Raw genomic sequence first — 16,463 nt, 5'->3', positions numbered from 1 at the left:
GCCGAGGCTTGCGATCCCGTCGCCGGTCCCCGGTCCGGTACGGGGGCAACACTGAGGGTTGCGATCCGTTGCCGGACACGGAAAAAAGACAAAAAGACAAAAAAAAAAAAAAAAAGTTTCTATGTTCAGATTCTTAACTATCTCCCAAAACTCTATTACTGGGCTCATTTTAATGTCATTTTTAGAATCTAGGATTAGAACTAATTTTCACCAAAGTTGCACTGTCTGAAAAAGCGACAACTCTTAAAACTTTTCTTCTGACATAATACTTAATCTTTAATGCAAGTAGTTCATGAGATAGGCACTACTTTACAGAAATGAGTAAATCAGTAATAATGAGTTGCGAGCTCCAACAAAGTGTACAGGACTGTTTTCATAACATTTCACCATGTCGGAAACAGGAAATAGTAATTATCTCTTGAGGCTTTCTACTTCATTTCCTCTTGGCTCTTCAGTGCTAAAGTTCAAATAAATTTGGATCTGTATTCAAATATTAATACATTTATACAAATCAAATCTTTATATAATAACCTCTATAAATGAAAAATACTATATTTCTGAGAATCAAGAATTGAATATCATCCTCCATCTTTCAAAGTCTAATTTTTGAATTACGTTGACTTTTAAATATAAGAATATTGGCATTTAAAATTAACAAAATGTAACAGCATTGCTTAGAATCAATTCTTGGTTCATCATTTTCTCTAACTCATAGATACTTTACTTATGTAAATTTATGTACATATATGTTTGAATGAAACTTGGATCTTAAAATTCATCAATAGTTGGACAAACAAAATATGAAGTCTTCAAGGTCAAAATCTCTTCCCTCCAGAAAATGGTAGAACATCTAGTGTTTAACACATAGTCTGCACTAATGGCCAAATGGCCTGTAGTGAAATACTTCTTGATCAGAATATCTAGGTCAGAATTAGTTTCTACAAAGAATGGAAAAAAGTTTATGATTCTAAAGATTTTAAAGTCCTATCAGAGGTGTAAGAGAATAACTAATTTAATTCTATATTCTCTGGCATGTTGCACTGTGTTATGAATAACTTACATATTACTATGTGATTATCACATAATCATAGAATTATATGAATTCATACATAATTTTTTAATGAAAGAAAGCATTGTGCAACAGCAGTAGGTAAACAAGAGAGGAAAAACAAGCATTTCAATGAACGACATTATAATCATGAGGACAAAAGTATGGGAATCTCACTCCTAAGATGTCAAAACTTATGCATGTTAACTGAGCAGGCTCCACATAGATTCAATCACTGAGACAGGAAAAAAAGGTATGAGTATAAGCGAAGCTTATTCTGAGCTTTTTTTCACAGAGCTTCTAATATAATTTATCCAGGAGTAATCGGTATCTATAGATGCATTCACAGACACATGTAATATCATATGTGTCACATGTTGATCATATAGGTCAATGTCATATATGACATACAGAGAGCACCACACATTTATTCCCACATGCTGATGTATTTATCCACCTCTATACTTATCTCCTTGGTTAAAATACCCAAGTTTTTCTAGGGACTGAGCCTACACAGGTCTGGTGCTTAAGAGACCTAAAGAGTAAAACTGCCTAAATCAATGAGGCCATGTATGTGTACAATGTAACAAGCACTCTGCAACTTAGAGGAACACCCTTTTTAGCAGTCTTGAGTCTGCCATGCTGCACATTCAAACTGATCCAACAAGCAGCAGTGAACTGTACATCAGAGTACAAAAAGCATGGGTCTTCCAATGACAGATGCAGCCTTTGTTCCAGGAGGAGTCACAACTGGCAATGTTCTTATTGAAATATAACTACATAGGGCTGACCAGTTAGCTTAACTGGTCAGAGCATGGTGATGATAACACCAAGGTCCAGGATTCAATCTCTGTACCAGCCAGCCACCAAAAATAAATAAAGTTTTAAAAAATGAAATACAACTCTGTCACCTGCTTCTGAAAGAGAGCCACAAAACCTCTGATAATTCACACAAAATGTGAATCAAGAGGGGCCTTTCTCACATGGGAAGGAAACAAACAAAATCTCACTGCATTTTGGACTTGAGTTTGCTTAGCTGTTCTGCCTCAATGTGGACATTTGCAGCAGTGTGAGACACTCGTCGATGTCCAGGCTACAGTAAATCAGTGGCATCTCTGTCACTGGCAGAGTAGGAGAACCTTGGCAGATAAAAAAGCACAAGTACTATAAGGTCTTCTGGGGTTTAGAACCAAAAGTCGTAATGAGCAAGGCAGACTTCATAACTCTTCTAGCAGACAGCTCAAGAGCTCCTAGTAACTGATGTAGCTGTAAAATTAGAAACCAAACAACTTATAATGTTTTCTTGTCTCAAGATCATCTTCTCAGGCCCAGAGATTCATTCTGATGTCCCTGGAAAAATGTAGTTCTGATGGTTCCCTCCTGTTCTGCCTCCCTGCCCCCATCAGCCCTTGAATGGTTTTCCACAAGCTATTTGCATTCATGGTAGTGAATTGTGAGTGCACTCCCTAGAAATACTTGGGCACTTTTATGAGACATGACGAGTTTTTTATTTAGCACAGCAGTAATGAATTAAATAGCACCCCAAAGGAATTGAAGAGTTCACACCTCTCCCTAAGTGCCCACGTTATATAACCCTCCAACTTAAGAGTGTCTCTGATGGTTACGACCAATAACATCATCATCTGCCAAGGAGGGTTTATGACCTAGTTAAATTAACTACATCTTATAAAATAAGCCCTCTGATACTGCATGGTAGTTCTATATAAACTATTAAGTAAAGATTCTTAACGAAAAGAATATATAGCACATAGCACATTTCAGGCCCTCAATAAATGTTAGTTATCTTCTTTCACTTACTAACACAAATTCTTATTTTTTTATTTTTTACTTACTTTTTATTGAAACATATTTGATTTTACATATTTTGAGAGGTACAGTGTTGACTATCATTATTTGTGTACAATATGTGATGATTAAGTCAACAGTATTAGCATATCCCTTATTACAAATCATAATTATTCTTTGTTTCTTATTTTTTTATTTTTTACTTACTTTTTATTGAAACATATTTGATTTTACATATTTTGGGAGGTACAGTGTTGACTATCATTATTTGTGTACAATATGTGATGATTAAGTCAACAGTATTAGCGTATCCCTTATTACAAATCATAATTATTCTTTATAACATGAATGTTTAATAACTACACATACTCAAAAACAATTTTAGAGAAAAAGATGATGCAACATTTCAAAAATGGCCTGCAATCCCTCTTCTGCTTAAAACTGAGATGAAATTCCCTCTCAAATTTCTCCAAATTCCGCATACTACCATGCTGCAATTTCTACATTACCTTTCATCATTTCATCTTCCCATAAGCAATCCCCATGAAACAGACTTCCAACAATACAAAAATTCTAGTCTTTACTCAATTATATAGCATAATGACAATTAAAATCATAGCAAAATTTGAAGCAGTTTTTGAATCCCTGCTTTCAAAAAGAAGGAAAACTAGAAAAAGATCGGAATAAGTCAGCAAAACACTGCATGTTCTCCAGGGGGACAGAAAGGCAGGAGATGCTGTTGGGAGCTATAAGGGAAAAGAAGGGCTCATGGATAGGAAGCACCAAAGAGTGTAGCTTAGCGGGTATTTAAAAGCAGCAGCTCTCAAGAGTAGTATCTACTCCCAGCACCAGGAGTTTTAGTGATAATGGACAGCTGAAGCATCTGAGACTACAGTTCATCACCAGACCTAGGAAGCACGGGAGCTCAGAAACAACACAAATGCTTTGAGTGATCTCTAGCAAGCAGCACTCGAAATACATATGATCCACAGACCAGCACTACTCAAAGTCGGCCAGTCCATGGACTGACTGTATGTTACTGGTCTACATGTGAGAGAAGGCTTTTTAAAATGTGTAGCAATTTGGTAGTTTGTTTTGTCTGTTTAAAGTAAAAAATTAGGGCTTACATTTTGTGTCTTTTATTTTCCTAGTGTCAGTCGGATTGGGGGTAGGGGTGCACCTGGTGCTTTACCACACAGGATTTGAGCACCTTTGCTCTAGAGTGTCTGTGGTACCTTCCTCCAGCCTCCTGCTTGAAGCAGCACCCAATCTTGTGTGCTATAAACAGAATGGCACTGCCAGAGGAAGAGGTGACAGCCCTGAGAAACAGCTGTCCATGCTACAGACTATGACGGCAAAGGAATCCCAGGAAGGACTAAATCCAGGAAAGATGACAGGGAGAAAAGGATTTCATTTGGTGATTGGGGCACTGAAGCCAACAGGACAAGTTACTGAGAAGAAAAATACCAAGAGGAGAAAACTACAAAAAAGAAGAATGAACTCCATGCTGTCACTAGAGTTCTACCAGAGGAATGAGGTATTTACTTTTTTCTCTCAGAAAGAATAAATGCCAACTCTCTGAAGCAGCACCAGCAACCCCCACTCAGTCTTTCAATAAGGAAGACACAGGAGCCCACGGGTGATGGACTCCGGTTTCAGGAGGAAGCAGTAAAGTTAACAGCGCTCTGAGAAGGATGCCATATGCTGACAAAGCTAATTAGTGGATGTGCTGTCTTCTTGGAACACATGTTCCAGAGGAGATGAAGGACTGGCCAAGACCAACCAAACCAATGACCACAACCCAGTTCTGATGACTCACTTAGGAACAAATTGATACAATCAGAAAACCCTCAGGGGAAAAAGAAAAGGAAAAGGAAAAAAAAAAAAAAAAAGATATTATATATATATATATATATATATATATATATAAATCATCAGTAAAGAAAAAGAGTACCTAAAAAAACTAAAGAATTTAAGAGGCTTAGGAATATTTTCATCTCTTCTTCCAAGTGAAAATATAAAGGAACCCACGGGAAGTGAATGGGTGGGCTTATAGATACAGTCAATTGTTGGAGGGTGGGCGTGAGAGGCAGCATCAAGTTTTTAACTTGTCAAAATGTTCATTGGTCAACCTGGGGATAACAAGAAGCTGCCCAGCTTCTAAGACTTAAATTCTGCATCACATGAAAGAACCGGTCCATGACAAGGAAGATATAAAAGCATTCTCCCAAGATGCCCATGTTCTGTTAAATTTCCTACAGGTAAAAAGGAGACCTGAACAGCCAAAGACTGGTGTCTGTCAAAAGGGATTGGGAACAGGCTAGAGGGTTCCCTCATTAGTGAGAGAGACTCATTAGACATTGCTACAGTCTTTGTGGGAGATAAGGGTTGGTAGCTTGAACTAGTCTCCATATGGACACAAAGAAAAGGAAAACACAGCCTGGCATGAGATATATTCTAGAGATAGAACTGACAGGTTTAAAAAATGGATTTGATGTGGGAAATACAGGAAAGGAAGAAATCAAGGATGACACAAACATTCCTAGCTTGATAAGAAGGTAGACTGGTGGTTTCACTTATTGAGATAAGGAGGTTTGGTTACAGGAGGGTACAGCGAGAAATCAAGAGTTCTGTTCTGTATATCCTTAGTTTGTACAGGAGAAACAGTGGTAATGTCAGGTAGACACTGGATGTATTGGGAGATCAGACAAGAGGTACTGGCTGGTCACAGCAAGCCTCCAGGGGAAAAAAAAAGTTATTGGCTAGAAGTATAAAGGTAGAAATCATTAATATAATCAGAGAATAGTAGAGACTACATAAGGAGAGAATATAGAAAGATACAGAAAGATACCCAACCAAGGGCAGGGTTCGATCCCTGTACTGGCCAGCTAACAAAAAAAAGGTTAAAAGTTTGGTGCTGGCCAGTTAGTTCAGTTGGTTAGAGCCTTATAAGCCTTATAACATCAAAGTCATGGGTTCAGATCCCTGTGCCAGCCAGCTGCAAAAAAAAAAAAAGAAAGAGAGAAAGATACCCAGAACTAAGCCAAACAATCAATTAATTTTTAGTAGGCTAGAACTATATTTTAAATGAGACTGGGCAATTTCCATGAAGATCAGTCTTCAGCTATTTCCTGTTCAGTATTTTTGTCAGTTACTTAAATAAAGATATGAGGCTGGCTCCTTGGATTGGAAGATAATATTTATTCAATCACTCAAATATACAGTGATTGCCTACTGTGTGCCAGACATTAAACTAGGTAGTAGAGACACAAAATAAAATCCACCCCTGAAAAAGACATAGGAGGCCAGCTGAAGGAGATTTACCAACACCGGCAATGGTAGCATGGCATTCAAAAAGAACCACGTTCAAGGTAAAGAGATGCAGCTTAGTATAGTGGATAAAAGCAGGGACTCTAGAACTATACCACCAACACTCGAAATCCCAACTCTGCCACTTATTCACTGTGTAAGATTACATAAATTGCTGAGCCTTTCTGTGTCTCAATTTCCTCATCATCAAGATGGGGATACATAAAAATATTTACCTCATACATGTAAGATGCTAAATAAGCACAATACCCAGCACATGGTTAAGTGTCAACATAGGTTAGCTGCTATGCTTATTACCCAACAGGATGGCAGTGGAGGAGGGAGGAGGTGGCAGTCCTGAAGGAAGTAGAGGAAGGAGTAGAGTAGAATGACTCTGTAGGGACACACAGCCATTTCTAAGCAGACAGCGAGGCTTTCAAGGCCCAAATCTTCGTAAGAGCTTATGACCAAAATGGATTCAGTCGGCTGAATGAAGACCTATGGTGGATTTTCTTCTCTTGATGAATGGGGACTCAAAATGTGTAAGTCTAATAATTAAATAACTATGCAAAGTGGAAACATTTAAAATCCCACCTTTGCATACTAAAAGAAATTACCAGTTACAGAATCAGATTCTCATCTACAAGACAAAAGCATTTCACAGAGGAAACGTTATGAAATACCATCTCCCTTACCATCCTCCTCCCCTGACATCAAAAATACCCCACCAACAAAAGTGGTTTTAACCTTTCCAAGTTTGGATTCAGGGAGTGTGGCTCTTTTGAATTTTTTCCAGGTAGCTGGGCACTATGTGTAAAGCTATGTTCTCACTCAAGACCATAATCATAGGAAATGCTTATATTAAAAGCACAAGAAAAAAAAAGCATAATCCCTCCATCTCGGGGTTTGTTTCCTGGGGAGGTTGTCAGGTGTCTAAAAACTACATATGAAAATCTCAACTTTTTAGGCTTCAGAGGAAAACTCCAGAGTAAAATGCAAACATTTTCCTGGTGCTTTCCCGCACTTTTTAGCAGACAATGGGTTTGGCTGCAGCCTCTGAAAGTCTGAGTAAATTGGTATTCTTCACGGAAATGGTTTGACTCTGCAGGGGCACACAGGCTTTGATGTCTTGGAAGAAAGGTAAATGACCTTGAAGCACCCAGAGACTGCCCTAGAAAGGTCTAGAATCTAGCACTAAACTCCCATAATGGGTCAGACTCCCTTGATAGGCACCTTGTTTCTTCAGTAACAGATGAGACATGTCCTTCCCAGAGAACATTCCATGATCCTAATCAGTCGCCTCCTGTAAAGGAGCCCCCAAAGTGGCCCCAAATGCCCTCTTTGCTATCATCATTCTTTGCGGAATTTACATTCTACAGAGGAGAAAGTAAGGTAGTTTGGTGGCAGCCTTACCTGTTTTTCCTGCTCCACTCTCCCCAGTAATGAGAATACATTGGTCTTTATCTTGATCTCGTAGAGATCTGTATGCTTCATCTGACAGGGCAAAGCTGCAGGGCATAATAGAAAAAATTTCCTTAGAATTCAGCTCAGATGTAACCACAGGTTCTTTAAAGGTTACTCTGATGCTTTAGAAAGCAAACTGAGGCATCACATTTTATTTCCTTCAAATTCTTAAAATAAATAAATCCATCCTTGTGGCCCATGTTACCTTTTCCCATGCATTCTCTATGAACCAAAATGCCACTGACTTACTGTACACTAAAGACATGCTTTATTTAACCCACATGCTATACTTATGGCTCTTTCTATTAAAATCCAGGTGATTCGGAGAACCAAATAGAAAATGTCATATCACGTGTCCACAACTGGGCACTGCTGAGATTTTTCAGAACAGTATACTGGAGTTTCAATATAATGAAGAAATTCCTCCTATCAATACACAGGAGTTTCAAAGCAATGAAGAAAAAAATCTTTTCACATATTAGAAAAATGCTATCCAATACCAAACAGCTGATGCTACCATCACTAAGCTAAATACAGAACTACTGCCTTTATAAGCAAATGACTGAAGACCCACCAGAGGCAAAATGGTGCTATTGGGTTTGCCATGGTACTTGTCCAGTCCCAGGCCCCCAACATCTCACCCTGCCTTATAATGACACAGGGTCCCCTATTGGTAGGGCCAGGCCAGTCCTCCTGTTGACCTTCCCCTCCTCGAAATTTACTAATGAGGTAAATTTTGCCCCTTCTAGCTAAGTGAAAAATAATTCCGACAATATAACGTATTTATAATAGGTAAGGTTCCTCTTCTAACTCACTTATTGACAAGTACTTATTGAAAGTCTACTATATGTGAAGAACAAGTTGGGAATGTAGAGATAATTAATCAAGGCCACATCTTTCATGAGTTCTCAGTCAAAAGCAGGGAAGAAAAGTACACATAGAAAATGGCAACCCAACACATTAAGCCCAACGATAAAGATATATGCAAAACACTGCTGACCAAGATAAGACCTAGACAGGGGTTGGAGACTGGAATAAGAGAATCTTCAAGAGGTGGAAAAACCAGTTCTGAAGAATGAATTAGTAAGACAAATGGCTTTTAGACAAAAACAAAGGTCAAAACCTCACAGAGGTAGAGGTGAGGGGTTATGAGCAGCTCCGTGTCTCTGCAAGGAACAGCATGGGAAAGAGAGGATGAGAGATGAGCTAGAGAGAGATGGGTAGATTCCAAATTAAGAACAATAGAGCTGATAGGACTCTAAACTAGAGAACTCTAAATTCTAGAGCTGCAGGACTGTAAACAGGGGAGTGGCAAGGTCAGAGTACTTAGAACTAATAATAATGACATTTACCATGTACTGGGCCCTTTATGCTAAATCATCTGAAAGCTCACAAGACTGGCACAAAGCAAGGACATAACTTGCTCAGGTCACACAGTCAGTGTGACACAGTGGAACCAGTACTGACCCCTTCTCTTGACAACTGGGATGCTGCACCCCTACGTACTGGATAGATCACAGGGTAACGAAGGTGCACATAAGAGAGACCAGCCTGAAGGCAGGAGACTGGTGAAGGACTGGGATACAGGAAGAGCTTAAATTTGGCCAACCAGACCACAGAGGGCTTTGCATACCAGTCAAGGACTTCAGCTTTTCTTCAGAAGGCATGAAAAGCCACTAATATTGACAATTTACTGAATGAGGTGTCCTCATATTCATAATGAGATTTATTCCTCAATATAGCTCTCCAAAGTGAATGTTAGACTCCTTAGAGAAAAATGTTCCTGAGAGGTGACGTAAGAAGCCCATGATTCCTTTCTCAGGAAAGTCATAACTTGAACCCAGAAGTACAATGATCATTGTTCCCCCTCTCATTATCTTATCTTCTGGCTGGACTACAGACATCCTCAAGGAAAGCCACCTCCAATCTTATTTTGTAAAGCTGATATCAATGAATCTTTCCCCTCACATGTAATAAGTATATTCTAAATGCATTAGTTGAATGAATGCATTTACACAAGAAAAAGGAGAACACAGATAGAAAAAATAATGAAAATATCTGGCACCAGGGTCTTTTTTAAGTAACAGGTTTTTCCAGCTTGTTCATCAGAACAGTAGCACACACTGATCTCTTTCTGTACCTCAAAGCCCTTTCCACCATTCTCTGTATAACCAAGCTCCAGGGCTGCTCAGTGGCCTTGGCCCTCTCTACCAGCAGAAAGCAAGTGCCCCCCTCTCTGTACTACTGCACAACAGGGACGGTGGAAAACACAGTGAATACACAGGAAGAAAACATCCTGGACTGGATTCCTTAGGCCCCAGAGATCTCAGCACCTACATGCCCTCCAGCAAGTCATTCACCTGGCTGAACTTTGGTTTCTTCATCTACAAAATAGCCACATACCAAGGTCAAGGGTTTCAATCTTCCTACCAGCCAGCAGCCAAAAAAAAATAATAGCCACATACTTCAGAAGATTAAATAAAAGTGTATAAAAGCACTTGGAAAGTTATTGAAGCCCTGAATAAATGTCAGAAAATCATTCTGTGTTATAATTAGTTATGTACACATCTTCGTATCCCCTACCTGAGTATAAGCTCCTCTAGGGCAGAGCCTTTCTATGTAATTAATCTTTGTGCCATCCACAGAGCTATAAGCAGAAAATATAATCAATACCAAGTTATGAATGAATGAATGAGTGGATTCTCTCCAAGCAGTGGCAAAGTCACTACTGGAGTGAGCTCCATGTGGAATGGTAAACATTAGGATATTCATTTCTTCTATCACTTTCATGCAGGGAAGAAAAGCATTGCTGAGATTTCTTGCAAGCCTTCCTCCTCTCCAGCTCCTCCAACCTCCAGACAGTAGTTCAGAGATGCCACTTTTATTATCATCATTGGCAAGAAACACAGGAGAATATATTACAGCAAATACAAAGGAAGTTTTGATTCCCTGAACTCTCTATGGATTGTTTATATAAGCCTTTGTCTTGTGCCCCCAGTACTGCATTTTAGCTTTATATTCCCACTACTACTAGATCCAAAATAATGCAAAATTACTTCAAATATATGACACATAAACACACATATGCATACATACACATGAGGCTTCAGATATCACCAAATGACCCTGTCATCGGTTTATTTCACATCAAAGCACCTAAGTTGAACACTTACCTTTTCCTTGTCTGTCCAGATATTTCTAAACTGCTGTCCCCAAAGACAGGGCCTGATTCATCCCACGGAGAGTATAATCTTAATATAAATAAGTTAAAGGCCAAAAGGGATATTTATTCTTTCAGGACTCTAGAGAGCCTCTGATTTCAAACTGACATGAATATTTACCAATTAAAGTACGTGAACACTCAGAAAACTGGCTTGTACTACTGACACACCCATCTCAAGTACAGCATAAATGTCATCATACTTATTTTCTTATAAGCACAGATCTTGACTTCACTTTAAAAAAAAAAAAGTGGCAAAAGTAAGGTTCCAACGAATACAAGCCCTTGTCCCAATTTTGTTCCTCTTCTTCTCTGGCAACATTAGCACGTACCCATCACCGAGGCCCACATTTATAACTATAAACTGAAACCACATACCAGTCTTCCAAACCACTCTGTAATTAAGGAACCTAAATAAATCTTTAGAGAAGTTTTTAGTTAAAAACAGTTGTGACCCATGTGCTTCGCATTATTTTGTGACCATGTCAGCATTGTTATTTACCACACACAGAAATGAATGGTTCATTATAACATAATGACGATAACGTAAGGGGGTAAGCATGGTTTTTGCCCTACCACATCAAGAGCATGGTTTTATCCATTTCTTCTGTCCTCTAGTTGAGCTCTATGAATAGGGACAGCCTGACGTTTAAATGCAGTCTCCCTTCATTTCCAGATCAGCCACACGGCTGTTCTTTGAGGGGCAAACTTTCTCCAGCACTAACGATGTCTGTTGCACATTTCCAAACACTGTATCTATCTATCACTTTTAGGTTGTAGAAGTTTGGTTTGGGGCTCGTCTGTTATTTTGTGTCAGGGTGGAACATTGGGTTGCATGTTCAAAACTGTCTCGCTGGTATTTATGTTTCTCTCCCATCTCATTTCTGTTCCAGTGTTAATCTCAGTGGTTCTATTTTCATGGTCCTCACCGGCAATGTCAGGGCTTCTTTTACCAAAACTTCATGCCATGCTGTCCACCCTGCCATTTCCTTTCTAAGTCTGCTTCACCTCAGGAGCAAAGCAGAAAAGATGTCTGTGACACACAAACATATCACCATCACTACCTAAAGCTTTGCTCTTCCAAACATGCCCCCGTGTTTCAGCCCCTCCAGCTCTTCTCTAATGAGGTACCTGCGAAATTATTCTCCAAAGTAAGTCTAAATCCATTCCGGGGACCTTTACTTGGTTCTCAATGTGTTGAACATGTTGGCCAAAGTGTTCAACGGAACAAAATTTGTCTCAGAAAACTCTCCTGAATTTAGGTAACTGTTTCTACCTTATTTCAAGTCTTTTTCTTCAAAAGTTCTCAAAAGGCCTTCCCTTTTATTCAATCCTGAATCCTAGAGTACTTTTGAATCACACTAGCAAAAGTCCCCTCCTGAATTCAACCCTTTTAAAATGGCTCATCTACGATTGAGATCTACAAGCCTCAACTACTACTTTTCCTTTCTAGCTCTGGTTCAGCCTTAAAAACAGGATGTTTCTAAACCAAGTAACCAAAAAAGTATTTTTAAAAACTGCCTAACCTCCATGTGTTTCACCAGTTTTAACTTCATATGAAACCTGATCAAGGGCTGAGGTAGTCCACAAGAAGGTCATGGAAGACAAGGAAAAGGAGAAAGGGAATTCTGTGTGGTGTGTTTTGCATGGTAACCTTGAGGGTTTTTTACTTTGGTTTTTAAGGAGAGGCACCATGTTGCCCTTCCTTGTAAAATATTACTGTAGATATCTTTACATCTATAATTGTCTCATATTCTTAACTCAGAAACATTTGCTCACTTAGAAAATATCAATCACCTTGTTAAATTAGTGTTATGCCCTTCCACCTGACATTCATCTTATCACATCTTAAGGGAAAACTTCAAGGAAAATAAGTCTTTATAATTATTTGTACGTTTACCCTGGAAAACTTTACCGCATTCTTGTCCTATGCCAGTACAAGCATGGAAAATTAACTTATTTACATAATATAGTTATCCCCTCATAGCCACAACATGAGTAAGCATTCCTTACAACCCAAACTTCAGAGCCAGAGAAGATAGCGAAGAAAAGTAAGCCTTTCTTCAAAATAAATAGTAATGGACAAAATATATATTATGAAGTACAAAAGAAAGAATATGAAAATAAACATAAAGGATGGAATGAGGGGGGAGGAGAAGATGGATGGTAAATGCACCTAAACAGTTGCAAGATTTCTACATTTTACATAAAGTGGTATAATATTAACTCTATATGGTTTCTAGAAAGTTCAGGATATATATTACAATCCCTAGAGCAACCACTGACATAATAACACAAAGAGCTATGGCCAAAATAACTAAAAAAATTAAGTAAAATTACAAAAAATTTTTTAAAATTCAAATAATCCAAAGAAGGCAGGAAAAGAAGAAAAAAAACATAGGAGGCAAACAGAAAATAAGTAACTATATGGCAAACTAAATCCAACTATATCAATAATTACATTAAATGTTAATGGACAAATCCTCCAATTAAAAAGCAAGGAGTGTTAGAAGGGATATAAAGCAAGATTCAACTATATGCTTCCTACAGGAATTTAAAATATAAAGTCATAGACAGGTTGAAAGGAAATAAGATGGAAAAGTTATACCATGCAAAAACTAGTTTTAAAAAAAAACCCAGAGGCTGGCCCGTGGCTCACTCGGTAGAGTGCGGTGCTGATAACACCAAGGCCACGGGTTCGGATCCTATATAGGGATGGCCGGTTTGCTCACTGGCTGAGCGTGGTGCTGACAACACCAAGCCAAGGGTTGAGATCCCCTTACCGGTCATCTTTTTAAAAAAAAAAAAAAAACCCAGGTACTGTACTTTTCTTTTTATACAGTCTAACCCAAACCCACCCAATATAAGAAAAATGAATGCCATTCACATCCAGAGTGCAGGTAAGATTTACCTTTAAAATGAGCTACAATCATTTTTCTAAGAATGTTTTATCAACATTTAGTTTTCTAAGTTCAAATACATTCTTATATCCTAAACATAAATAGCCATGTTGCTTTCTTCTGGCTAGATAGCTGGAAACGTCTTTTCTATTGGTTGCAAAATAGAAATAATACCATTGGGTTGAATCATTTTAAGATGACATCTGTTCTAGAATGACAACAGCAAAGCATCAAGTAAAGCTCAAAAGTCAGATTTTAAAATAGGACATGACAAATAGGCATAAAAAGTTCTTTCTTCCTTTAAAAGCATACTGGTTTTCAAAAACAGACCCCACAGTGTTTTTGTAAAATTCTGCAGACTGCCTAAATGTATACAAGGTCTCCCATTATTTTTTAATGGGTCACTAAAAAATATATTCTCATCGTGACAGTCCAATGTAACCACTATGGGGGCAAAACCACAGCATTTGAATGTTTCATGTATATTAAAATGGTTCATGTGTTAATGTTTTAAGGAATGATAGAAATCTCTGCATAATCAGACAAGAAACTCTTCTACTTCAGCATTAGAAATAATAAGCAAAGCTCTTTATTTCAAAAGTCCAGTTGCTAGTTATAAAAAATAATCCAAAAGAAACAGCAAGGAACAGTCAAGGGGTAGTCTTCTTTTGAGATTTTAGAAATCTTTTTTGTAACACCCTTGTGATGAAGAAGCTTAGGGGCACACTCAAATTCTTTTGACCTCATGGGCCTGATCACTATCAAAATCATAATGGAGACCCTCAGGCTTGCCTAGTCCAGAGCTGGCTTGCTAGGAGTCACTAAACAGAATAAGCACCTTTCCTTCTACTGGACTGATATGAGGGTGGAATGGGCCATGGGGTGACTCTCTTTCAAAGGTGGACTGCAAAGCCAGGTATTGGAGACATGCATTAGGAGGTAGATAAGAGGTTTTGAGAGACTAAATCATCCCAGGCAGGAAAAGGACTGGACTTAGGATATGAAAGCAGTGAGGAGGAAACATCTGCCTTCAGAAGCCCTGGAAGCTGCCCTTTGGAATTGAGTGGTAATCCTTTGTGCTGCTGAGGACTTCCTTCTGAATACTTCTACTGCTTCAAAGAAAACAGTACCCAGAAATGCCCTAGCATGAAACAAACCGCCATGGGGGAAAGTCCTCCACCGGGGCAGCATCCTGCTTGTGCTTGGCAAGGGGTCAAAACCAAAGAGGCTAATTCCACTTCTTTATCAGGCTTTGCTACTGCAGGGCCTTATCTCACAAATTAATGAAGGGTGAATGCCTTCTACTGCCTTGGCTCAAATAACTAAAATAGAAGAGCATGTGGAGGCAGGGGGGAGGTCTGCCACAAGGGAGGGTTCCCAGGGCAGTTCACAGATGCCTATGAGGGAAGAGGCATTGTAATCACCAGGAGTGCTCTGGCGACCATGACTAAGAGTTCATCCTCTAGAAGCTTAACATCTAACAAGAAAAACACGTAAGTCTCCCCAAAAAGGGTGGTGGGAGAAGGTAATAAACATGTCAGCAAATTCTTAAATACTTTCAGAAAATGGAAAAATGACATTTACTCAGACAATAGGTCATGGAAAACTGCAAAATCTGAACCCCAAGGCACATGCAAGGACAGAGGCTGGGAGGAAGCAGAGAGCAAGGAGGAAATTATGTTATTTCCCCTGTCCAGAAATTAACAAAACACACCTGATTTGAGGAGAAGAACAAATAGACAACTGGGGCTCTTAACTCAAATTCCATAAGCCATTAAAGTATTTTTAGTATCTCTTTTAACAAAAGAATTCCAATAATCATCTTTTATTACCCAACTCTCATTAAAAGAATTACAAAGTTATAGTCTACAAGAATAGCCTTTCCCACTCAAGGTAAATACATTTAAACAAATTACCAACAAAACCTGTTTGGCAAAATAGTTTATTTCACTTAATGCTATAGTCAATTTTTATGACTTATTACAGGCAACTAAATTCTGAAAACACTTTTATCAAGCAAAGCTACTCCAAAGACCTTCCTAATCACCCTTAGGACTTAATACTGAACTTGATGTTTTACTCCTTGAAGTAAAAAGAATGATTTCAAGTTCTCAAAATGCTAACCGATTTTTCACAGAAAGATGTTCCCTACTGATTTAAAACCTAAAAAAGCACCACCTCAAATGCCACCTGTGTGTCTTTTTCTATGTCAAACTTTGAAGTACACATTCTGATCTGAGGTACTCCAAACCCACATCCCAAACAGACTGTTCAGTAAAGTGAACTTTTCATGTTTAACACATTCAAATGTAAGCCACTCTGAATCATCTAACTCTGACAGCCCCTGGCGCCTGCAAGTACACAGGATGCAATGATGCGGATGTCACAGCTTTGTGCTGGCAGAAGGGCAGGACGCAGGGTAGCCATCCTCAGAAGAAAGCACTGGCTGGGGATGTTGCGTGGCACCATGTACCGTAGAAATGCAGAGCAATCTGGCTGCAGTTATCACGGAAGGCATGGGTACAGATGGCATGTGAACTGGAACCCCAAGTACATACTATTTTGGTTTCTTAAAAAAATGGACAAAGGGGGCCGGCCCGGTGGCGCACTGGATAGTGCGCCGCTTGGGAAGCGCGGGCACTCCCGCCCGAGGGTTCGGATCCCACATGTGGACCGGTTCCCGCTCACTGGCTGAGCGAGGCGCGGGAGCAACACC

General features: G+C 39.0%; 1 protein-coding gene across 1 annotated transcript in view; it reads right to left on the bottom strand.

The window, feature by feature from the left end:
* LOC103607181 (unconventional myosin-Ib-like) overlaps nucleotides 1-16,463 on the bottom strand; it is a gene marked incomplete at its 3' end in the record, with an annotated part of 86,668 nt that overhangs the window by 15,806 nt on the left and 54,399 nt on the right. Inside the window, exon 4 of the mRNA XM_008591719.1 lies at nucleotides 7,577-7,671. Coding sequence (XP_008589941.1) covers nucleotides 7,577-7,671 — 95 coding nt within the window. The remainder of the gene's footprint in view (nucleotides 1-7,576; nucleotides 7,672-16,463) is intronic.

Source organism: Galeopterus variegatus, unplaced genomic scaffold (genome assembly GCF_000696425.1).
Source record: "Galeopterus variegatus unplaced genomic scaffold, G_variegatus-3.0.2 Scaffold7216, whole genome shotgun sequence".
NCBI lineage: Eukaryota > Metazoa > Chordata > Mammalia > Dermoptera > Cynocephalidae > Galeopterus > Galeopterus variegatus.
The sequence above is the reverse complement of the archived record's forward strand: the minus strand, read 5'-3'. Positions and strand labels throughout refer to the sequence as shown.